This window comes from Polyodon spathula, chromosome 35 (genome assembly GCF_017654505.1).
Source record: "Polyodon spathula isolate WHYD16114869_AA chromosome 35, ASM1765450v1, whole genome shotgun sequence".
In the NCBI taxonomy this organism is placed as follows: Eukaryota; Metazoa; Chordata; class Actinopteri; order Acipenseriformes; family Polyodontidae; genus Polyodon; species Polyodon spathula.
This window is the reverse complement of record NC_054568.1, coordinates 5,269,380-5,294,974: the sequence shown is the minus strand read 5'-3', so window position 1 is coordinate 5,294,974 and position 25,595 is coordinate 5,269,380. Positions and strand designations below refer to the sequence as shown.

The following is a 25,595-nucleotide window of genomic DNA, read 5'->3' as shown; positions in this document are numbered from 1 at the left end:
CAGTCTGCTGTGCAACAGGAGTCTTATTCCCATCGCTGTGTGTAGAGCTGTGTCATAACTGTCGAGGAAAAAGGGACACACCCAGAGTGACTGTGATGCTTCTCTAAAGGAAACTGGCACTGGGAAGGCACGATCTTTGAAGGGTAATTACTGCTTTTAGAAATGAACGTGTCTCAGAAAGAAGACACATTCAAACCAGCTCACCCCATTCATGAGTTTCACACAAACATATGGAGCACCAACCACTAAACAAAGTGTGCTAGATAAAAGAAAGAAAACCAAAAAAAAACAGATTTATATAATAGTTATAAAACCCACACAAACACAACTCCAGTGTTGATCTTAGTGTTCTTTCACAACACAATTAAACTATTGCGAAACACACACACTGCTGTGCAAATGCACACTTCACCCCGAGTTGCCGTGATCACAAGTCTTGCAGGCCCTGATCAATGCGAACCGAAGACAAGCCTGGCCTCTCCCCACCCAAACCAAGCAGCATCAACAACAGCCAAAGCTGCACAACCACAGAACGCCAGTGGAGCTCCAGAGTGAACTGATGACGCTACAACATCGATACACACACCGCAACTCCTGAATGCGTCCAAGACATTTGCACAGCAGTGTGTGTATATAAAATCTTTGAAATCGTGGTCCTCTTTTTTGCAGTCAGTAGTATTCATTTCAGTGGCTTTGTATAATAAGACAGTATTGTCACAGAAAAGTGTAAATCCCTCAAGAGGTGTATCCAGCTGTCATTACAGTAAAGAGCACCGTGTCGTTTTTAATGACGAGAGAGTTCTGTAGCTTTCCTGGTCAGACGTAGTGAACACGTGTGTGGCAAAGGAAGGCTTCCTTTTTGCTTGTTAATGTTTCAGTGGGGATCCCAGGTGTGACAAAGACCCACGCTGGACCGCTCCAATGTAGCTCTTTCATTTCTCTTCCAGTCCATGTATTATGGGATAGACAGATGGACAGCAGTCACAAAAATTCATTGCAAAGTTCAGAGGTCAATTCTCAGCAGAGATTTAAAAAAAAAAAAAAAAAAAAAAAAAAAAAAACGTTGTGTGGACCGGTCAGCACGAATTATAAAAAAAACCAGAGTCTTATATATTTGTATACCCCCCCCCCCCCCCCCCCCCGTTCATTTTGGCACCTTCCCACGTGCGTCTGGCAGTTTCGAGGCAGCCCCGTCGCCTCACAGCGAGGTCAGTGATGTCACACCAAGCTCCGCCCCTCTCACTGGCGGTTCTGCCTCATTAGTGGGACGATGCAGGAAGGCGGGCCCGCCTTGGACAGGAACGGGTGCTTCAGCAGCTCATTGGCTGTGGCTCTCTGGGTGGGGTCTCGAACCAGCAATTTGTCCAAGAAGCCTTTGAGCAAAGGTGAGACCTGCAACACACAAGACACACTCTCACACTCAGAGAACTGCAAGGACTGCAGAGGAACTGCGAAAGAAATGAGACAACAAGAAAAGACTACGTATGTGCAGTCTGAGTGTCTGGAAACTCATTTTAACGTTAAATATGAAACGCCTTTTGTATTAATGTGCAGCTGTGGGCAAAGGTTTTGCATCCCCCTGCAGAATGAACTCATTTTGCCTCATGAAGTCGAATGAAAGCTGCTGGATAATGTAACATTAACAGATTGAATTACACGCTGCCACGTTGTAGTTTTTTCATATACTTACGGAAATATTTGACATTTCAAAACCCAATGTGAAATGCTGTGCTACTATCATGGCTTCCGGTAGACTTTGTCAATATCCTTTTGTAGTTTCTTTCACTACATGATTTTAAATCTAAAATTATGTTCATATAGTTTTATTTTAATTAATGTCTCAATCCTAAAATTCTAGGTGATGCAAAACTTTTGGCCACAGCTGTGTATTAAAATATCTGTTCTAATGACACACACACACATAGACAGAGACTCTCACACACACTCTGAATCTCTACCCACCTTGTGTAGGTTTTTCAGTTTGGGGGGCAGGTTGTCGCGGATCATCTTCATGGCCTTGAGGGGGGGCTCGTTGAAATAGGGGGGCTCCCCGTCCACCATCTCGATTACCATCACCCCCAGGGACCAGATATCCACCTGCAGGGGGCAGCACACACACAGATCAGGGGTGAGCAGGGAACAGAGGGGCGAGGGACACACACACAGCAGCACTGATACAAGGGGGCAGAAACGCTACAGCGATGATGACAATCACTTCCTACCCTAGGGAAGGATTCACTGATCGATTGATTGACAGATTGACTGACCTGCGCACCACGTTACTGGACCCTCAGCTGATGCACTATTGCACTGCTCATATGTCACTGCACATACAGCTTGCTGCATCCTAGTTCACCTTGTATTCTAGTAGTAGTATTATTTGCACTGAGTGTAAACGACACTGTGTTTAAATCTGAAGCTTGCATTGTAACCCTGTGCTGCCCTGAAGCACCTGTGTGAGTCGCCTGGGATAAAGGAGTCTGCCAAATTAATAAATAATAATTTCAATAAATGGATTGATGGATTGATTAAAGGCGTTTGAACAATCAGACCCCTGGTAAATCTGCTCCGAATGAATGAACAGATTCTCATCACAGCACAAGCAAGTCACAAGCAGAGATATCGCCGTTTTTACTAACAGGAGTTGATGAAGCTAATTTATATAACAACATCGAACTGCAGGCTTCCTGCGATTTCAATAATTTACCTAAATGTTCTGAAATCCGTCTGACACCCCTGCTCTGTAGAACATGGTACCTGTGCAGAACGATGCATGCGGCTATGCACTCTACACACAAGTACAGGAAACAGGTTCGCTCACCTCGGGACCATACGGCAGCCTGGAGATGAGTTCTGGAGCCATCCAGTACGGGGTCCCGACCAAAGACTTCCTCCTCTGCACCTCTTTAGAGACCTGGGCGCAGAAACCGAAATCAGACAGCTTCACCTGGGGAGAGGATGGGAGAGAGGAGGCATTAATAAACACAGATAGAGGAGAGAGAGAGAGAGAGAGAGCGAGAGAGACACACGCACCATACATCCTTCGATTCTGATAGAGACCAAGCGCCCTTGGGAAGGGCAACTAGTTCTCCTAGGCTTACCCAAGGACTGAAAGACATGAAGAAACGACTAGATCCTGGATCTCAAAATTACATCCCTCTAGTTGGGGAAAATGATGAGCGAGGAGAAGAGACTCTTGATCAGCTGAACGATCTTGTTCTTTATATAAAATAAACCAGAGCGACCCCAGCGTGAGCCGTCAAACAGAAAGCCATTCCAACCTTACCTGGCACAGCTGCGCTCCTGCTCAACAGACATTAATAACGAAGTCTGAGCCCTTACCCTGCCGTCGTGTGTGAGGAGGATGGAGTCACTCTTGATGTCTCTGTGGATCACGCCCTGCGTGTGAAGGACAGACAGGCCCTTCAGGACAGACAGACAGACCGTGGCGATCTGCTCCTCGTTCATCCTGGAAAGAAGAACCAAAACCGTCGAAGGGTGGGAAGAAGACTGCCATTACACCTGAGCTTGCTAGCTAGACACACTGGGGCTGATCAAGCTGGTAGGTAAACCTGGACTGGGTGACACTGCTGTGCAACAGGAATCTTATTCCCATCCCAGTATTCCTAATGGTTATTAATCAACTTCTAAATTATGTTAACACACACACACATATATATAAAATGATGTCTTAACCCTAAAATTCTAGGCGATTTTATTTTAACTTTTAGCCGGAGGCTCTTAAAGCTCAGAGCACAAACTAAAGAAAGCTTTTTCTTGAACAACAGCACCACCTGGCAGGGCTTAAAGAGTACTGCTGTTCCCACCCCCACATAGAAGAATGCGTCCTGTCAGATTTGGGAATTCAAAAATCGAATCAAGACCAGTGGTGCTCAGGGTCTGTGAAATTAGGAGTTAATGAGAACTAAACTATACAGGGCTTGACACTCGCACCCAGTCCTGGGGTTCAGAGCTCCCCTCAATGAAGTCTATTATTATTAATATTGAAATGATCAGGAGCCAGGAGTTTGAGCAGGGTTAGAAACTCACACTAGCCCTACTGCTGCTGCACCCAGTCCTGGGGTTCAGAGCTCCCCTCAACGAAGTCTATTATTATTAATATTGAAATGATCAGGAGCCAGGAGTTTGAGCAGGGTTAGAAACTCACACTAGCCCTGCTGCTGCTGCTGCTGCACCCAGTCCTGGGGTTCAGAGCTCCCCTCAATGAAGTCTATTATTATTAATATTGAAATGATCAGGAGCCAGGAGTTTGAGCAGGGTTAGAAACTCACACTAGCCCTGCTGCTGCTGCTGCTCCCAGTCCTGGGGTTCAGAGCTCCCCTCAATGAAGTCTATTATTATTAATATTGAAATGATCAGGAGCCAGGAGTTTGAGCAGGGTTAGAAACTCACACTAGCCCTGCTGCTGCTGCTGCACCCAGTCCTGGGGTTCAGAGCTCCCCTCAATGAAGTCTATTATTATTAATATTGAAATGATCAGGAGCCAGGAGTTTGAGCAGGGTTAGAAACTCACACTAGCCCTACTGCTGCTGCACCCAGTCCTGGGGTTCAGAGCTCCCCTCAACGAAGTCTATTATTATTAATATTGAAATGATAAGGAGCCAGGAGTTTGAGCAGGGTTAGAAACTCACACTAGCCGCTGCTGCTGCTGCTGCTGCTGCTGCTCCCAGTCCTGGGGTTCAGAGCTCCCCTCAGTGAAGTCTAGTATTATTAATATTGAAATGATCAGGAGTGACAGTGGGAGTTTCCTGCCCTCAGTACTGGCTGCCCTGGTTTCCCTCACCTGGTGTGCGTGACGATGTCCGTCAAGGCCCCACCCTCCAGAAACTCCATGACCACCCAGAGCTCGTCTTCAACCAGGTAGCTGTTGTACATCTCAACCACATTCTCATGGTGATAGTCCCTCATTATAACCACCTGAGGACACACAGGGACAGCAGTACAGCATTACAACCACCCGAGACACACAGGGACAGCACTACAACCACCCGAGACACACAGGGACAGCAGTACAGCATTACAACCACCCGAGACACACAGGGACAGCACTACAACCACCCGAGACACACAGGGACAGCAGTACAGCATTACAACCACCCGAGACACACAGGGACAGCAGTACAGCACTACAACCACCCGAGACACACAGGGACAGCAGTACAGCACTACAACCACCCGAGACACACAGGGACAGAAGTACAGCACTACAACCACCCGAGACACACAGGGACAGCAGTACAGCATTACAACCACCCGAGACACACAGGGACAGCAGTACAGCATTACAACCACCCGAGACACACAGGGACAGCAGTACAGCACTACAACCACCCGAGACACACAGGGACAGCAGTACAGCACTACAACCACCCGAGACACACAGGGACAGCAGTACAGCACTACAACCACCCGAGACACACAGGGACAGCAGTACAGCACTACAACCACCCGAGACACACAGGGACAGCAGTACAGCATTACAACCACCCGAGACACACAGGGACAGCAGTACAGCATTATAACCATCTGAGACACACTCGATACAAGGCGCAGCAGCTGTACCTCATTGAAAAGCAGCTCCCTCCTCTGCTGCTTGCGAAGGTCCATCTTCTTGACGGCCACCAGCTTGCCGTTGGTCTTGACCGTGGCGATGCACACGATCCCCGTGGAGCCCTCCCCGATCTTGATGTAGTGGTCCAGGTACGTTCGGGGGTCCCCTGGATCCACCACCATCTGGAGGGCTGCCCTGAACTGCTCATGAGAGACGCGCTGGGGCTCCTGGCCGGGGGGGCGGGTGTGGAGTCCCCCGGACCCTCCTCCTCCCCCCCCCTCCGCGCTTAGACCCCTCTGACCCAGACTCCTTCTCCTCCTCCCCCCCCAGGTGGGAGTGGAGGGCTGCGGACCCAGGCCTGGGTGGGAGGAATGGTGGTCGGGTGGGGTCGCCCGCAGTTGCCCCTGGGGCATTTTGCCCCCGACGCTTCCCCCGCTACCTGCTCTTCCTCTGCTGCCTGTGCTGGGTTTGCTGTGGCCCCCGTGGTCCTTGGCGTGGCTGGAGGGCCCGTTGTGAGAAGGGGCTTCGTGGGGTTTGCTGCTGGGCTGGTGTTTTTTTTGGGAGGATTATTAAAAAAAAAAAAAAAAAAAAAAAACAAGGCGCAGACTTGTTAAGGCTGGCTCATCCATAACCATCCCTGGCTAATCAAACCCAGTCCAGGTTTGATTAGCCACAGTGTGTCTAGGTAACTAGCTCAGATTATTAAACTCACTGTAAAACCAGGAATGGATCAAACTGCTGTGCAACAGGAGTCTGACTTCCATCCCTGTTTTGTAGTCAAAACATCCATTGCTAGATCACTCCACATTTAATACCTTTTAAAAATCAGCTTAAAAAAAACAAACCCCAGCACCCCCCCTTACCTGTGTGCCCGCGCCCCTCCCTGCGTCGGTCTCTGCTCGGGGGTATGTATTGAAGGGTCTCCCTGTCGGCTGCCCTGTCTTGATCACCCCGTCCGTGCCAGAGAGTGGGCGCTTGTCCCGGGGGGACTGAGGGCTGGTGCTTGTGCCAGTGTAGCTAGACTTGGGCCTCCTCTCCTGGCCGGGGTCCCTCCTCACCACCCTGTCCTCCCGTGGCTGGCTCTGTTGGGGATTCCCCCCGTCCCGGTCCTGCCTCTGGCTCGGTTCTCTTCTGGAAGGAGGGGGTGGTGGTCTGTCCCTGTTTCGGCTGGGCTCCTGCCCTCTGGGCTGCTGCTGCATCCTGGAAGGTCTCCTGTCTGGATCTTCCCTGCCTCCCTGTCCTTGCCTCTCCCCTCCTCCAGAGTGTCTAGATCTGGCTGCCTCCCCGTTTTCGAGCCCCCCTGAGGGGGTGGAGTCCCGGCGGGGCTGGGAAGGGGGGCTGTCCCGACGGAGAGAGTTGGAGCGAGTCACAGACATGGTCTCGAATTCGTCCAGCAGCCATGTGAGGGATGCGCCGTCCACTGAGATCTTACTGCCGCGAACGATCGCCTGGAGAGAGAGAAAGAGACAGAGAAGTAGATTACAATTAGGTTAAAATTAGTGCCGGGATAAACCTGTACTACAATGCTTGAACTAAATGCTGCTGAAATTGTATTCAGAAACGTTCATGTAAGAGAGAAGTATCAGACAAATGTCTGACTTTGTAAGGGTTTTCAGTGTTGAGGAAATGCATTAAAAAAAGTTAAAATGAAGCGGTACAAGGGTGGGAATAAAGACTCCTGTTGCACAGCAGTGTCACCCATTCCAGGTTTTACAACAAGCTTGAACAGCCTCAGTGTGTCTAGATAATAAGCTCAGGTGTGTTATTCTTAAACTCTGTGAAACCAGGACTGGATCACACTGCTATGCAATGGGAGTCTCGTTTCTATCTTCGCAACAGGATTTATAAAAAGCCATCCTGCAAAGGATGCCAATGCATAAACAATACAATCCCCTAGGCATTAAAGCTAAACATTTTTATACAATAAACCCAAAACACCCTGACTCTCCCTCCCTCTCATTCTAGAGAGAGCCTCACTAAATCTGACAGCTCAGACTTTTTTTTCAATAATGGGTAAATCATAGCTTGGTCTTTTTTTTTTTTTTTTTTTTTTTTTTTAAATACTAGCAGGTCTCACACACACACACGCGCGCGCGCTGGAATGCGTCCTGCCTCTTGGTACCAGTGTGCTCAAGTCTTTGAAAATTGATATCTTGCTGAAATCTAGGACGCTGGATTTCTTTTTCTTCCAGAACTGGGTGCAGCAGCAGGGCGAGTGTGTGTTTGTAACCCTTCTGTAAGTAGCTAACAATGCAGTTTCAAAACCGTGTTTCTTTTGTGGGTGGAAGCCGCCTGGTACAAAACCACAGAGAAACACACAAGTTTATTTTTTGTTCCTCGTTCTGGAAACAGCGGTTCCACGCTGTGTAATTTTCTATGGGACGGGCGTCTCTCTTGGATTTTGCAGATTTTGCGTCGGATTAAGTCTGCAGTAAAACTTGGAACGACTCAAACCCACATGCAAAGGGAGACTCCTTCCCTGTCTGTAGTTTACTTTCTGGTTCACAGACACATTCAAGCTGTTCTCTCCCCTCTCCTGGAAAAACACCAGGCGAGATTTAAAAAAAAAAAAAAAAAAAAAAAACAGCCCAGATTGAAAATTATTATTATTATTTTTTTTTTAAATGCATTGTGGGGAGGGGTAGAGGTGTGATAAGAGGTGTGACTATAAACCCCATGCTTGTCAGAACTGAGAACAATCTGAAAACAACAAGCTGCAGTTTTCTTCCTGCTCGTGATGTATTTATTTCATCTGTCTCGGTTTTGTTTAGTTCGCTCAACCCTATCATCTGAACAACGGGATTCGCATCATTAGGACGTCAGGGACAATCGGTATTCACATCCATCAGGATCCACCCGCACATGAATCTGCGATACTTGCTTCATGTGGTAAATCCAGTCTTACTAAAAGGTGCGTATGGTTTACACTCCGACACAAAAACAAGCCAGCTCAGTGTGGTGTGAGAAGTGTGTGTTACATTCCCTCCCTGTCTCACTGACTTGAACAAAATGGTCCATCAGTATAGACACACACAGGGGCTACTTCTATCGTGATTAAAAATCGACAGACCCCTTGTACTCAAAGAGCCTGGGTTCAACCCCACCCCCCTACCTTGCGGGGCTCCACAGCAGTGATGCAGGAGGCGTCGATGAGCGGTTTGGGGCGCTTGGCCGACTCCTCGATCAGGCTCTGCCATTGCCGCGGCAGCCCCACGAACTTCTGCTCGTGCTGGTCGAAGTCCGTGTGCACGCGGTGCTCGAAGTTGGACGGCGCCGAGATCTGGATGCGATGCTTCTTCTTCTTCGTGAACATGGCTGCGGCCGGACATCAGACCTGCAGGGGGGGGAAGCAGCCTGATCAACACCCGTGAACCTCCCCGACTGTCTCGAGCCCCATCCCATTACCTGTCAGATATTCTATTCCGATATGCACCTCGCCGATCTTTCTACCCTTTACAAAAGGTGTACGTTTAACATCCTTCTCCCAGGCACAGCTGCGTTCGGAATACTTCGGGCAGAGTTCCGCAAGTCTTAAAATAAAACCCACGCTTGCTCTACTCAAAGGATGTCAAATGTCTGGCACCTGCCCTGCAGGCTGGAAAGTGCATCGCTGTTTGGTAGACAGGTGTACTGCGAGTGCTGCAAGGCAGGGAGCCCACCTGGCCGTCACTCACCTGTGCACAGGTCTCTGCAGTAAAACAAGCAGCCAGCTGACCTGTGCAGCGCTGGGGTTTGTCTCAGCGTACCTGGAAAGACAGGTACGCCCTTGGGGAGAGTGTTAAAGGCAATTTACTGTTATCTGTGGGTCATTAACTACACCTGTCAGCACATGCTGCTGATAGAGAGACAGGCGTACAGCGATAGAGACTTGATTCAGAAAAATAAATACACAGTTGCGCATATATATATATATATATATATATATATATATATATATATATATATATATATATACAGACACACACACACACACACACAGTATATGCTAAAAAACATATTACTTTTGTAAGAATACAAATTTTTTATGGAAATCAAACTGAAGAATTATTAATCCATCGTTCGAAAATAATAAACTAAAAGTTGGCGTGAATCGTTGTTCTCCACAGAGTTCACCAAAAGCAGCGATCATCACAAACCCAAGCAGCTGTTTCTTCACTCTGAACGGTACACTTTCTCAAATAAAACCCAAGATAAACTTAGAAATGTACCGGGCGCTTTAAAGAAAACAAAACCACCACTTTGCCATGGTTTTGTATTGAATGCTGAAGGCATGTGCAATGCAACGCGACATGCTGTCCCGGTGCGTGGAAAATCGATTGTGAATGGGTCTGTGAGAGTTTCTTTTGAGTAAGTCTGGTCTGGCGTCGTGCACTGTTACATTCTGATAAACAAGGTTTCACTCTGCTTTAAACTACTTCTGAAATATGATTTATGATGCATTACAGAAAACCACATCATATTATTATTATTAGCAGATAATAACAACGATGCTCAAACATCACTGCATTACTAATCACATGAGATGTGATTGAAATATTTGCCATTGTACAAGAAAGTATAAAAACAAACTCTTTAGTCTTGTTCAGTCTGAGGTCCAGCTGTGGAGCCCCATCCTTTCTACAAAGCGGTTATTTTGTAATACACCGAGCTGATCCACAGTCGATAACGCACTGTCACGATATCACCGCACACTGTAGCCTATCGCACGATATTCAAGATCTGATTCAGCAGTTTTTTGGTTTTTTTTAAACTCCACACAGCTTGACTCGCTGCTTCCTTTTCAATGTCATGCTGGAACTTGCGCACACACAAAACACCTTGCTTTATCAAAAAATACAAAAGATAAATATATTCATCTTGATGAATGACGTGTGAACCGCGCTGTTCAGCAAGATTGCAGTGTTCATAGAGCCTGATTACAAACAAGCACTATAAATACATGCATATTATTATTATTAACCATTTAGCAGACGTTTTCATCCAAAGAGACTTGAGGAGTGGGGGGTGAATGAAGCTGCTGCTGCAGAGTCGCTTGCAATAGGACCTCGATTTTACATGTCATCCGAAAATAAATACATAGACAAACAAAGACACCTGGCAAACTTAAAATCTGGTCACAACGAAATTACAACCGTTTACAAAAAATACAACAGTTTAAAAAAAAATCAAGACCGTTTTTGGGGCAAAAAACCCCCTATATATATATATATATATTATATATATATATATATCACATCTAATTTTTAGCATAACGTCTAATAACGGAACATACTTTACAACGGAAATTAAAAGCAAAGTCTGCCAGAAAGAATGTGGGCATCGCTGCGGGCACTGCCTGTAATAAACGCGTTTCAAAATGAACGCGGTTGAAAGAGAGATTTCAATCTCAGCACTATTATTATTATTATATAGTTCGGTTGCAATGCTGTTTAAAAACAGAGGCGTGTTCTTCTCTTTACAGCTGCAACACGGAGTGGACGAGGGTTAGCTCGCCTTTCGTTAGGCTGTGCAGTTAATAAGGGCGCTGCGACTGAACACTGTATATAGATATTTAAAAAAAAAAAAAAAAAAAAAAAAAACACCAATCCCGATCTAATTAAATAAAGCGAAACTTTATTGTTTCCCGTGCGAGAATGAATGGCAGCCCACGACTTACCCGCAACACTTCTGACGTCTCGTTGTCAGTTAAAAGCCATGCATCCGATCCGCTGTCTGGTTCGCTAGCCTTGGATTTGCATTTATGTAGATCTCTGTCCGGCGAGTGCAATGTAAGCGTGTGCTCGAGTACTTGATACGAGAATTAAGTCGCTCCAAAGCGATCATGCATCTGTTTAAAAAGCGCTCAGGAATTGCACTCGGATTCCAACAGTTTCGACAAACCATCCAGTTTCATGACGTCACCGACGAGAGAGAGAATAAAGAACAGAGAAAGCCACGCCCCCGAGTCGGATTCCGAATGCCCCGCCCCTTCTGAATTTAAAGGGACACTGCACAGCACGACGTGCCTGGCCGGTACTTCAATTAGCAAAATCTCACTCTGCAAAATTTTTAACTCTGGTTTCAAGTCCTGTGCGATTTAATGCTTACAAAACAAACAACAAAAACTTAGGAATTATTTTATTGTTCTATTGTTATTTACCGAGTATGGTCTGTGGGCATGAAGTGAACTCACTAACTAAATCAGATTGGGAGGGGGCAGGTTGCTCAGCATTTTTCTACTCAGTTAAGGGCCAGAGCTAAGTGCTAACGTTTTCATTACTGTGGCCAGATGGATAGCTACAGACAGATGACAGGGAATTGCTTCCTTCCTCCTTTGATGTCGATATGCAGGTCACAAATAAGGGAGTTCACTGGGTTAGAAATATTTCCTGGGAGTGACCGGCTGACTGCATTTCCCAAACTCAAGCATTGAGCTGACAGAACACTCACAAGACTCTCAGGCTCCAGCCAATCAGGAAGCTACATTCAAACAAAGCATTGTGTTTTTTTTTGTTTTTTTTTAATCCAATCCCAAGAAAGCAAGCGGAGTTCCAGAACTGGCCTTCCACATAACTGTGGTGACGCTGGAAGACGAACGGTTAATACGCTCGGAGCTGTGCAGCACAGCGCAGTTTTTCTGAGCACTATGAAAACAGTGGGGTTGTTATTGTTCCACAAGATCACCTCTCTTCCAATGGTTAACCAAGCCTTTAAAATAAAAACCTTTACCAATGAGCACATCAGTACCTTATCGTTTTCCTGTCGATTATTTACTTATGCCCAAAACACACACACAGAGCAAACTGCAGTTTCACTGTGGGCCTTAAAACCTGGCAAGCCCCTTGACCACTGAATAAGAGACTTGTGTGCAAGTGCTCTTGCATTGAAAGAATGGAGAGAGAGATCTAGTTAAACTGGGTAAGAAATCAGCGAGTTCAAACCTAGAACAGAAAAGGCAAATAAAGTTTTAAAAACAAAATCTAAAAAAAAAAAAAACTACTACACAGGAGCGAGGCCAGATTAGCTGCAGATTTACTGCACCCACTTCAGAGAGGAGCCGCTTTCACTGGTCATTAGAAACGGCCAAGAGCTTCACAGCATGAACGCTGGCAGAGTCGGGGTCTGTGCACATTTTATATAGAGCAATTCTGGTGGAGAAACAGCGATTCTGGTGAACAGTTCCCTTCATTTGTTCGGTTAGTTTTTCTTTAAAATTTCAAGGGCTGGTTGCATTAATCACCTCAGCGTTAAAATTCAACACTTAAGGATGCGTTTCCCTTCGCAAGGGGGTGGACTTAAAACATTTAAACCCAACGAACACTGAAGGGGAACATTTTAGGAAAATTAAGCTTTAATCCTAAAACCAGGGCAAGTTCATTTCGCAAAGAGAAGGAAGAATCAACTTGTTAGTTTGATCAACATTACATTTCTATATTATTACTTCTTGTTTTGTATTCACTGGTAGGCGTGAGTGCCATTCACTTTGAAAATCCATTTCTGTATTCTGAATTAGGGCAGAGTTTTGCATTGAAACACTCTGATTTATGGTTCTGCCTTTGCTGGCCATCGTTTGCAGAAAGACTGTTTCAAGACTCTCCTTGGCTTCGTCCTCAGCTCAGAAAGGCAGGGTGTCTATACCACCACCCCTTCACGTAAGACCAGCAGACACAAGGAAACAAACGCGTTTCAGCTTCTATGTTGATGTTTCCGTGTTTCAGAAACAGGTTTCCCTTTGAGAAACATTCAAGAAACGTTTTGCCTTTGGCCAAAGAAGGATAATGTTTCCTTCTGTATGGTGGGCTTTTGTTTTGTTATCTATTCTACACACACAGGTTATTCTGCCAAAAAAATATAAAATAAAAACAACCTACTGGAGACACAACTAAAGATTATTTAAGAAAACGTGTTCGACTTGTTAGGGTTTTTTTTTCTTCTTCAACATCTTAAAAAAAAAAAAAGAAAACCTAATCTCTCTTAGCTTTGCTTTTGATCAAACCAAACAAGAAAAACAGGCTTTTGGTATTGACACACACACAGAGAAAGGGCAGTTACTGTAAGCTACAGCAAGATTGGCTTCCTCACTCTATTACTTTCCAGTCTCTCTCGTTCTATTATTATTATTCAATGTGGTTGACACATTGGCACAACAGTACAGATTAACAACAATATATGCAGGATTAGAAACTCACAAAACTGCCTTCAATTAACTATATTATTTGAATGATTCAGTGGCCAGGAGTTTGTGAAACATCTATTAAAACACACTGCTCCTTCCCTTATAGCTGCAAGAATAACACCTCGTAATCTACAGACTTTCAGGCATAACTTCTTCCAAGTTATGGAAACTCACCTATATGGTAAACGACCTCTATGGTAACAGTATCCTGGGAGACAGTCAGCATGGTTTTAGGAAAGGGAGATCGTGTCTAACTAACCTGCTTGATTTTTTAATTTTATTCTGAGGGCACAACACCGACAGTGGATCATTGCAAAGAGTATGACATGGCTTGTCTGGATTTCCAGAAAGCCTCTGGTAAAAGATGGACTCTCAAACTGAACGCAGTAAGGATTCAAAGAAATGCATGCACATGGATTAGGGAGTGGTTAACATTTAGAAAACAGAAAGTACAGATTAGACGAGAAACCTCAGAATGGAGTGTGGTCACCAGTGGAGTACCACAGGGATCAGTATTCAGTCCTCTGCTATTCCTAATCTACATTAATGATTTAGATTCTGGTATAGTAAGCAAACTTGTTAAATTCGCAGACGACACAAAAATAGGAGGAGTGGCAAACACTGTTGCAGCAGCAAAGCTCATTCAACTAAACTAGGTGCTACGCTATTCTTGTCTAAACGATAACGTTTAAAGCTACACGCGTGCAACTTGTGAATATTTGACTTGATAAGGGAAGTTTGCCAGCACTTCAGCTGGGAATGTGCGCACTGATTCACAGACCTCATCAATTACTTTCCTTACACAGGTTATAAAGTCACAGCAGCCCCTTACAATCACCAACGCGAAACAACCCATCGTTAAAACGTTTGCAGAGAGCAGTAACTGAAGGGTTAAAGCTGCCAGTTCTGTGCGGCCGGTATTTATTTTTAAATGGCAGACGATTTTGCCGCAAACATCTCAGTAGCTGTTTTTACATCCTGCAAATTGAAAACACACATGCTTTGTTGTCACAACGGGGGGGGGGGGGGGGGGGGGGTGTCTGGTTTTTTTTTTTTTTTTTTTTTAACTTGTCACAACACTGTTAGCTCACTTCCTGTCAGTGTTACAGCTATTAAGGCCCCCACCTACTGCGTAACACACTCCAGTTGTATGCCATTCTATAGAATAACAATGTGAAGGGAGGGGGCGGTTTTATCTGTAACACAGGAAGGAAGTGAATGCAGGGAGGAATGTATTAAACGGTGCCATCAAACTAACAGTGTTGCTGTGGCAAAATAAACAGAACTGGGCTGATATAGTTTGATCTTTTTCCAAGCACTGCATGAAATTACTAGCAGAGGGAAGATCCCCTGCAATGTAAAGGTGTGTGTTGGAGCTGGTTATAACATTGCCGTCACTAACAAGAAGGGAAGAAAGTCTCCAGCCTTCAGCCATTCAATATTTAAAAAAATAAAAAATCGACCTGGATCCCACCCCGTTTTGAAGAAAGCAACGTCTAGGGTCAAGAAGCTACAACAGATGAGCTGGCATGCGAGGAATGCGCGGTACCCAGCACAGGGATCTCACACAGCCCCCTCCCCACCCCCGTCACACTGCAACCTCCACAGTCTCTGCCTGTCTCTGTCCGTCAGGGACACACTGATACAATGGCAAGAGGACACCCTGCTGGACTTAACAGATCACCCACACCAGCAGGAGTGGAAACAAGCCTCCCATTGCATGACAGCTTGATGCATTCCTGCCTTTAGTACGAGTTTAAATTTTAAGACGCACCTGTGCTTGTTAATAGCGTGCACTGGGGCTAACAGAGCTTGCATTAAAGGAGTACACCCACACCCTTCAACAGAGACAGGTCTGCTGTAGTGCACCGCACCACACACACACACACACCCTTCAACAGAGAGACAGGTCTGCTGTAGTGCACCGCACCACACACACACACACGCACACACACTCCCTTCATTCCCAGCATCACCCTGCACTAATCTAAAGCAGCGTCGTCACCGCAGTGGATCTCTAACAAAAACGGCACACCTCAAAGGCACCTCAAAGGCAGTGGCTGCACCAGCACATTACCCCATCTTGTTTTAGTGGGTCTCCCGAGGGTATTTAGCCCCAGAGACCAGCCCCAGAGGGAGCCAGCTCGCAGGGTCGTCTGGTGTGCTAGCAACAAGGTCGAGGAGGGAGCTGTTCATCTTTAAACCCCTGGTGTTGCAGCCGTCACCCCCAAACGCAGGGAGTTTAACCCCTTCCTTCTCCTTCTCTCTCTCCCCCGTGAGCATTTACCATGCAGGAGGTGTCCTTTTGTAAAAGCAGAATGCCTGTTTGCTGTACCCTGCTGTGTTGTGAATACATATAAGCAGCAATACTACCCCGAAACATTTCCTGTCACAGCACGTCAATGTGAGCTTTCCCTGTGTGATTCTGACCATGAAAACCTGGAACGGGTGAAACAGCTATGCAGCAGGAGCCTCATTGCCATCACTCTGAGTAAAGAGCTGTAGGAGGTGAATTAAATCCCACAGTGTAGTTTGAACTGCTGTGTGAATGTTTTTTTGGAATGATCCCACAGTGCTATTCAAGCAGGCACCTGTGCAGTATCTGTTCTTTGTTGAAAACGCATTAAGAACATGATTCCTTTACTCCCTGCTATTACTGCCCTGAAGGGAGCTATGGAGGGGCACGAATCTCACAAATGCATTGGAAACCTCTTGCATTCAATTAGCTCAAAGCACTACAGGCTTGGAGTTCAGCTTGTCTCCTTGAAGTTTTACTGTTTGCAGAGTTACGGCTCTCTAATGAGGCAGGAATGTGCTTCATTTAGCCTGGTTAGAAAAAACAAATAAGAGGAAACTGTCCAATTATTAACCAGTCCATGCAGCTCAACTTACACAGTGAAGTAAATTTAAACTAAACCAGGCTTCATCACAGCATGGACGGAAATAAGACTCCAATTGCATAGCGGTTTCATCCATTCCAGGTTTTACTAGGAGCTTGATCAGCCATGGTGTGCAGGTAACAAGCTCAGATGGGTCTTATTAAATCCATAGTAAAACCAGGACTGGATTGAACTGCTATGCAATTGGGGGGGGGGGGCTCTAATCTGAATCTGGGAAAGCCATACACACTGTCAGCGTGTGGGTGACATTGTGAAAGTTCTTTATCTCAAAGCAATTAGACCAGAACTGACAGGGTTTCACTGATCAGTGTCATGAGAGTACATGCAAGAAGAAAATAAATCAAACAATAAGCACCCATATCGTATGCCCTCAAACGCTGTGTGAGATCTGGAGCATATCAAAGCTGCATCTCTCTGTCGGAAGACAGTTTCACTGTTAGACTGAGCTCAATCACACCCGTTCACTGGCAGGGTCGCTGTGTGCTCTTTCCGTCTTCGAGCCCCCTGTGCCAACTTAAAAACCATTTCAAAAGAAGGAAGGAGAGCTGTCTAAATGATCTCGGATTCAATAGTACTGCAGAAAGGACGAGATAGCATGACACTGAATTGTGACAGAATGGGTTTCAAACTGCAGTACTTCGAAATGGTGCAATACGCATTCTAACCCCCTTTCATGTCTTCAGTGTATATACACTGATAATTCATACACACATTTCAATGACCGTTGTTGTTTTGTAATTCAGTGGGATTCCCCCTAAAAACACCAATGCTAAAAATGAAAAATAAGTCATTATTAGTTCTGCTCAAATCTTACACCAAAAGAAACTGAGCAAGTAGCTATGACATGGTTGAAGTAGCAGCTCCCCGCGCTACGAAACGAGCAGGAGAGAGAACACAACCGTGAACAAATCACAATCTAGAGAAGTGAATCGTTTTGATTTATTTTTGTGCAATGCACCGTCACTACCTCACGTGGCTCTGCTGTTCAAACTAGTAAAACGCGTGCTTTCACGAAAAGGGGCACGAATGTGTGTGCTTAAAAACAGCACACCTCCAGCAATGCAACAGAGCTGGCAATCATTTATAACTGTACATTTCAAGAACGGTGAAACTATACAAAAAGGCTCTCGAACGCACAGGCAGAGCAACTCATTTGACCACTAACATTATTAAACTCCAGGCATGGGGAACCCTTCCCTTAAGACATGGCTTTCTAGTGCTGTATTATCACTAAGGCTGTATCCAATTCTTTATGCATTAGTCAGTGGTGTGTGAGCGAGTTTAGTAAACATACCCATGGAAGGTATTTCTTTGGCGATTTCCCTTTGTAATTTTAATGATACCATTTGATTTTTACAATGGAAAACTAACCAATAATTTGTTTTTGTTAACAACTAGTGTGTGAATCACTCAGAAAACACTGATTTGTGCTTGTTTGAATTCAAATTTCACCAACAGAACAGGTCCCCTAGAACTGCCCTGGTGCCCCTGAATCTTCAGCCCAGCGAAGGCAGCAACACCGTCTTGCCCTTCACCACCTCACCCCAAAAAGTGCCTCTCGACCAGTGGAGCTCTGCTTCAAACCCTGTCCTGCAGAAATCTGTCGAAGCGAGAGCAGCAATGTGCTTTAACAGGGTTAGCAATTAGCACAGTTGAGCGATAGGAACTAGCATTTTAATTGCATTTTCTCCTCGCTGCTCACAGCGGGAGAAACTGCTAAGCGACTTAATGATAACTTTTTGAGAAACTGCACCACAGAAAGGGAAAGGCAAAGGGAACTCAAAACAGCTTTGCTGTGTGTGTGTGTGTGTGTGTGTGTGTGTGTGTATCCGAAGGCACTGTGACTAAACCCCAGACTTGCTGAAACAAATTAAACATTGCTCTTATTCTACCAATTCTTTTAAGTACTGAAACCTAAACTTCTTCCAAGAGTAAGGAACTATTAGAACACCATTACATCAAGCAAGAATATGGATTTTCATTTTTTAAGACAGCGTGCAACATATCAAAGCGATGGTAGCTAGCTGGCTTTATGTTTCTCTGAGATAGGAATATACCAGCATTTTTTTTTTTTTTTTTTTTTTTTAAAGTATTCTCATTTTGTTGATCATTACATTTCTGTACTGTGGGAGCTGAGTGATTGGAAACGAGAAATGTGTGTTTGAATTGAAAAGGGCTGGTCTTGAGGGCTCCAGCGGGTCACAGTTCAAGTATATTTTCCTCTGGAGGAATTATCACTTTTTGACATCTACTGTGGCTGCTACTTTTTTTCGAATGGCTCAGTATACAAATATAGCCTTCAGCCAAGTGTAATATATATATATATATATATATATATATATATATATATTATATATATATATATATATACACACACACAAATATGTTAACCTGGTTGGCATTACAAAATAAATAAATCTTGGGTAACATTATGCTGCCACAATGCATATATTTACATCGACAGGCGTCTGAAGTTCATGTTTGTTTTATAAATGATTATGTACTTGGATTTGTCGCACTGTCCTCAAGGTATGTCTATAGTAAACGTGTTTCTAATTTTAGCTGTGTGTGGCTGTGGGCTGACAGTGGAATATAATGACATTAAAAGTGATCTGCTTTCTCATTAATTGCTACAGCATTTCAGCTGCACTAATAATATCACTTCACTGGTAAAAAAAAAAAAAAAAAAAAACACAACAGTAAAGCGGAATTCTGCTCACAAACAAGTCAGCAAGAGTAATTAGAAACGCGAATTTAATTACAATACAGTCTGCTTAGCGGGCTGGTTTTATGAATCACGCTGCAACGAAGTGAAATGACTTTCATGAACAGTTAGTGTGTGCCTTTATCAATATATTAATCAAACACACAAAACAGTGGTCAAACTCGACGCAGTTCTCGATAACCCGGATCATTAAGGAAACATTAGTTTTTTTTTTGACACAGCAAACGCGCCGCACAATCAGCTCGCAAGCAGCTATTATACTGAGGCGAACTAAGAAAATAAAAATAAAAAACACCAAAATAAACAAACAAACCGAGAATTAATTAAACTTACTCTAACTGTTAATCCCGATAAGAGAAAGTTGGGCTGGGTTCCTTACCTGTGCTTGTTCGCCCCTTCGTCGCACAACGCAGGCAGTTTACCACTGTGAGCTGCTTTGATTTATTAATATATTACTATATCTATATATAGATATTTATTTTATTTATTTTTTTAGCGTGAGAATTGCGTTCAGCTAACGCTTCCGACCTCACTTGCCAAACGCCATGTAGATCGCAACATCCGGGAAACCGGGAGGGAATCACTCCATAGCAACCAACTCGAAATCGGCCCTTAGCAACCGCGGATAAGATGTGTGGATGGCGTGTTTTGCAATATGGCCACATGGAGAAGAATCATTAACTAGCAAATTATATCCACCCTGATATCTCGGTGGATTTAAGGTGGACACATTCTGAAATTGAATTCTTAGACAGTTTGGTGAAACTTGAGCAAGGATCTGTTAAAAGACCAATGCTTGGGCTGTAATGATACAATAAATAAATAAATAAATAAATAAATAATCAATCTGTTCTGACGAAAATGACTACAAAAAAAAAAAAGGAATAAAAAAATAAATCTGAAGAAAAGAGGGTCTAAAGAACAAATTATTGAGAGAGAATTGAAAAATGTTGACAAACGCAAGCAGAGTGAACTTCTTGATAATAAGAAAAGGGAAGAGGGGGTTAAGAGAGCACCATTAATAATGACATATTCTAAATTATTACCCAGCACTTCAAAAATAGTTTGGGAAGTATTACTTCATAATTAAAAAAAAAAAAATGACAGATTCATTCAGGGACATTGTAACCTGTAAAAAGCACATGTAAAGTGTGCGAATATAATGGCAAAGATAGAAAGTGAAATTGCAAATAAAGAAAATATTCAGTCTTAAAAAATCCGCCCACAGCTCAGCTCCCCACTCCCCTCCACATTTTTCATTTCACAGTGCAGTTCCGCTCAGAAGCAGAACCGCTCATCGCCATGGTTACTGCTGCCACCCTTCTGAAGCTTCCCCCCATCTCCAAGACTGAAACATCTTAGTGTGTGTGTGTGTGTGTGTGTGTGGTGGGGGCGAGAAAAGGGAAGGAACACAATCGCGGAAAAAAACAAAACAAAATAAAAAAAACAGGAAAACCAGCGCATGGAGGAACAATAACAAACACAAGAAAACAGAATAAAGAAAGTGAGCAAGCGTTTCTGTCTGGCTTACACTCCATGGAAATCAATTTGTTATTAGCTGAACGGACACACACAGGTTGATAGAAATATGGCAAACAGCCAGAGAGCATTTCACTGGAAGACAGCACAGCCAACACTGTGCTAACTCTCTTTCTCTCGCTCTCTCTGTCTTTGTCTGCTGACGATATCAAAAAGAGTGATGTTCAAAGTTACAGGGATAGAAAGGCACTGCGAAGAGAGATCGGGAGCTGAGACCTTCCTCCGAGCCATGTCGGATGGTAAAGTCCACTTGGCCAGATTCATCCTGGCAGCCCTGGACGAGTCCACCCTGAACGCCAGAATGGGGGAGTCCGGCATGACCCTGCTGGTGTATTCGGCCGGGCTCCCATCACGCTCGGAGAGGCAGCGTTTCGTGAGGCTGCTGCTCAGCAGAGGGGCCGAAGTGGACAGTCAGGATGACCAGGGGAGGACAGCACTGAGCCACGCCTGCGAGAGAGGGCACCTGGACACCGTCAAGCTCCTGGTCCAGTACGGAGCGGACCCGGGATTCCCTGATTCCCTCGGAAAAACCGCTGCCACGTACGGAGCTGGCAGGAAAGACGTGGCCAAGTTCCTGTCCAGGGTTTTTTCCAATAGACGGCTAGGGGCAGAGCCGCAGGGTAAGGGGCGCACCAGAGATGACGCTCCGAGGCCGGGAAAGAACGACCTTGAAGACCCGACCCTGCCTCTGGAAGAATCTGAGATCCCGAATGAGAGCGATGAGCACCGGGGGCAGGAGGTCTCGGGGGAAAGCTCTAGGAAAACCAGGATCCGGAGAGGGCTTCCTGTTTTCGGTTTTCCCAGTGAGGTGCACGTCATTAGGAATCCCTACGCGAGGGACGGCACTCTGGGAGGCACGGACGCTTCCCCGGATGGCTTTGGCAGTAGCCACAGAGAAGGGGATTGGGCTGTGAGCTCTGCTGTCCATAAGGCTGCTCCAAAGCATCTCCTCCTCACTCCGCTGAGTATCCCGGTTATCCAAAACCCAGCGATCGCCAGCCTGGACTCCAACCAGAACCGAAAATGGTCCGGGTCTGTCTGCCTCGGAGAAAACTCAAAACACAACCCCACAACAGAACCGGTCAGCAGAGGCGGCTTGGTCCAGAAGTGGTTCAGGAAATCTCAAGCGCAGTGGCATGGCGGTACCGACCCAGTGGCTGTCAAACCACAAGCAGATGCAAAGGAGGGCATCCCTGGATTGAAGCCTGGGCCACAGGAACAGCTTTCGAGACCCGTCCAGGATGAAGAAGCGGAAGAAGGAGAAGGAGAAGGCAAGCCCGGCAGATTCTGGTTCTTCCGATCCAGGTCAGGGTTGGCTGGGAACCTTTACCAAAACCAGGCCGTTTGCATAACCTCCCAGCCTCCCAGTCCACAATCTTCGGGCATGGTCCTCAGGAACAGGTGCTTTCTGGAAGAAGGCATCTGCAGCTTGACGGAAAAGCTGCAGATCGGCTCTGTTTATTGCAACAAGAGGAACAGCATAGCTGACAGCAACAGTAGCCCCGCCCTCATTTCTCCCAAACCCCTCCCACTGGCTCAGGGTCAGCCCAAGGCCACTCCCCCAGGGCTCAGTGTTCCAGGGATGTGTCCAGGATTAACCTCTCCAGAGTTGAAGGATTTGATGGCAGACGAAGCGAGGGAGGCTGGAAAACACACCGAGTCTGAGACCTTTATAAATATCAGGGCTGTTCACATCAGTGGGGTTACATACTAGTCCAATCAGGCAATGGATTTCCACCCTGGTCCTCCAGGTTTTCTCTTCAACCAGGAACTCGATGTTATTATTTATTTTATTTTTTTAAAACATGCAATTTATAAGGCTGCCTTTGACAGACAGAACCCTTCTGTAGATGTCACTGTAGTGTTGTTCACTTGTCCCGGACGTGTGTGTGCAGTGGGGACTCTGTGGTGGTTTCAGAAGGTATTAACCTGAGCTGAAATGGGACGCTGTCAGACTGTGTAATCTGTGTAATCTACAAAACCAATAAAGGATAATGTTTGGAGAAAACCGACTTCAGCAAATGATGACTTTCACTATGCTTTACCACACTTTGCTTCAGTGCCTACAAGCAAAAAAGCCATAACGCACAGCAGGCTGTTCCAGTCCAGTGTTATTGCGTTTTTCAATTAGCTACCCCACCGCACCCCCTTTCCATGTGAACAGATTGTCAGGCAGCTATTCGACACAGGGGCTTTGAAAGATCCAAGCTGTGCTGGCATGGTGATGTCACATCAGCGTAGACTGGAACACTGATCAGCCAATGAGATTGCTCCCTCTCTGCTTGCCATTTTATGACCTGAATTCCCTTCCTAGGTTGTGCGCTTCTCTGCGGAACTTTCTAGAGATTGTAATTGTGCTGTCCAGCTGCCTCTGGCTCTGGATTGGGGGCTGACAGCAAACAGACACAGATTCTGGGAAACTGTATTTGACAGGAATCAATTTACTTGTAGTCCTTTTCTATGTACAATGTACTTTCTTGATAATAATTATTTTAAATCTAAACCTTCTTGTTTTTTTTTTTTTTTTATTTATTGATTGTATGTACCAGTGTTTTAAAATCGTTGCGTTAAAATAAAGCTGGACAATAACAATATTTGAATGCAGTTTATCTAGTTTTCCTGCTATTGTTAAAACGTGTTTTATTTCTATCAGATCCTTTTTCTTAGAGTTTTGATGGAAGTACTTCTCTGTGTTTACCTCTGCCTTCCTTTCTTCTACACTGTGTTACAAGTAATTGGACCCCCACCTCCTGATGCAATATTGGTTCCTACATGCAGGAGAAGTGTAAGACAGGAAGCATTTCTGTTACATAATTCTATTCTTTGGTCTGTATATATAATAATTAATTAATAATTCATTTTTATATAGCGCCTTTCATAGTGGACCACCATCACAAAGCACTTTACAAGATACTGAGTGTGGACAGTGTGTTTGAGGGTGTGTGAACTATGCATCAGCTGCAGTGGGTTTGAGTCACTTACAACAACGCCTCACCCCAAAGAGTGGTTAGCTGCAGTGTGGAAGGCAAGGAGGTTGGGCAGTGTGGAAGGCAGTGGGTTTGAGTAGCTCAGTGGTTAGAGTGCTGGGCTGCAGTGTGGAAGGCAGTGGGTTTGAGGAGCTCAGCTGCAGTGTGGAAGGCAGTGGGTTTGAGGAGCTGCAGTGGGTTTGAGGAGCTCAGTGGTTAGATAAAGAAAGCGCTGGGCTGCAGTGTGGAAGGCAGTGGGTTTGAGGAGCTCAGTGGTTAGATAAAGAAAGCGCTGGGCTGCAGTGTGGAAGGCAGTGGGTTTGAGGAGCTCAGTGGTTAGAGTGCTGGGCTGCAGTGTGGAAGGCAGTTTTGAGAGCTCAGTGGTTAGCTGGGCTGCAGTGTGGAAGGCAGTGGGTTTGAGGAGCTCAGTGGTTAGATAAGTGGTGTTTGAGGAAGTGGTTAGAGCTGGGCTGCAGTGTGGAAGGCAGTGCTCAGTGTTAGAGTGCTGGGCTGCAGTGTGGAAGGCAGTGGGTTTGAGGAGCTCAGTGGTTAGATAAAGCGCTGGGCTGCAGTGTGGAAGGCGTGGGTTTGAGGAGCTCAGTGGTTAGCTGGGCTGCAGTGTGGAAGGTGGGTTTGAGTAGCTCAGTGGTTAGAGTGCTTTGCAGTGTGGAAGGCAGCTCAGTGGTTAGAGAAAGCGCTGGGCTGGGCTGCAGTGTGGAAGGCAGTGGGTTTGAGGAGCTCAGTGGTTAGAGTGCTGGGCTGCAGTGTGGAAGGCAGTGTGGAAGGCAGTTTGAGGAGCTCAGTGGTTAGAGGGCTGCAAAGGCAGTGGGTTTGAAAAAAACAATGTGACCAGGTATTTCCAAAAAGAAAACTTTTACTTGGATAAAAATAAATCTAGATCCAGGTCTATACACAAATAAATGACACAATGTAGATCGCTGACATTTCTGTAGCGCTGAAGCTGGTTAACTCTCTCTGTAAATATCGGCTTTGAGGATAAGGTCACAACTGAGTAGTCTGTTGCCCAGAGGACGAGGATAATCAATCACCATCTAGCAGCTAAAAGCAACTATCGACACACCACGATCTCTATACAAACACAGCGATCGATAACCCTTTCATACTGGAGCGCCTATACACAATCTAATACGCAGCTTATAAATTAAAATATATTCCAACGCACAAACAAACAAACAAACATTCGGTAGTTTTACAAGTGAGCAATATTACATATTTACATATTCTGGAGAAAAAAACATGGCTTTAAATCCACATTGTACAAGAAGCCACATAGTTGTTTTTTTTGTTTTTGTTTAAACTTTGCGCTCATTATAATAAAATGTTTTGGGTTTTTTTCTTTCTCCCCCTTGCCCAACGTTAATTTAAACCGGGCTCCTTGCGAGTGGATAGGTGGATAATACTTTTTCTCAAAACCCAGCTACTGATTTGACACTGAGAAACGCAGTGAGGATTAAAGAGATGAGGACAGAATTCTGCAGATTTTACGCACGTTGTAGACAACACTCTGTCACACATTATATATATATATATATATATATATATATATATATATATATATATATATATATATATATATATATATATGAACTATATATACTATATATTTAATATATATATACATACTGATAGACTGAAAACTCGTTGTTTCGGCTTGTTAATACATTGTGAGTCTTCAGTTTAGGAAATATTTTTCTTCAATGAGTATTTCTAGTAATTG

At 45.0% G+C, this 25,595-nt stretch overlaps 1 protein-coding gene across 2 annotated transcripts; it reads right to left on the bottom strand.

The window, feature by feature from the left end:
* Nucleotides 1-724: 724 nt before the first annotated feature.
* Nucleotides 725-19,924, bottom strand: LOC121303835 (serine/threonine-protein kinase PAK 4-like). 2 transcript variants are annotated; one of them, XM_041234651.1, is made up of 9 exons: nt 19,732-19,924; nt 8,685-8,906; nt 6,436-7,020; nt 5,584-6,117; nt 4,805-4,938; nt 3,343-3,469; nt 2,822-2,947; nt 1,963-2,097; nt 725-1,392 (listed from the first exon to the last, which is right to left on the bottom strand). In XM_041234651.1, the coding sequence occupies exons 2-9, from the start codon at nt 8,883-8,885 to the stop codon at nt 1,240-1,242; spliced, it is 1,995 nt and encodes a 664-aa protein (XP_041090585.1). In that variant the 5' UTR covers nt 8,886-8,906; nt 19,732-19,924; the 3' UTR covers nt 725-1,239. The 2 variants fall into 2 exon arrangements, with proteins under 2 accessions (XP_041090585.1, XP_041090586.1); XM_041234652.1 differs by lacking the exon at nt 19,732-19,924 and adding an exon at nt 11,229-11,469.
* Between the last annotated feature and the right edge of the window lie 5,671 nt (nt 19,925-25,595).

Coding starts and splice junctions, on each gene's coding strand:
- LOC121303835 (XM_041234651.1), bottom strand. CDS start 8,885: ATGTTCACGAAGAAGAAGAAGCATCGCATCCAGATCTCGGCGCCGTCC. Junction 7,021..8,684: donor CTGCTGTGGAGCCCCGCAAG/GTAGGGGGGTGG, acceptor CTCTCTCTCCAG/GCGATCGTTCGCGGCAGTAA. Junction 4,939..5,583: donor GGGAGCTGCTTTTCAATGAG/GTACAGCTGCTG, acceptor GTGTGTCCTCAG/GTGGTTATAATGAGGGACTA.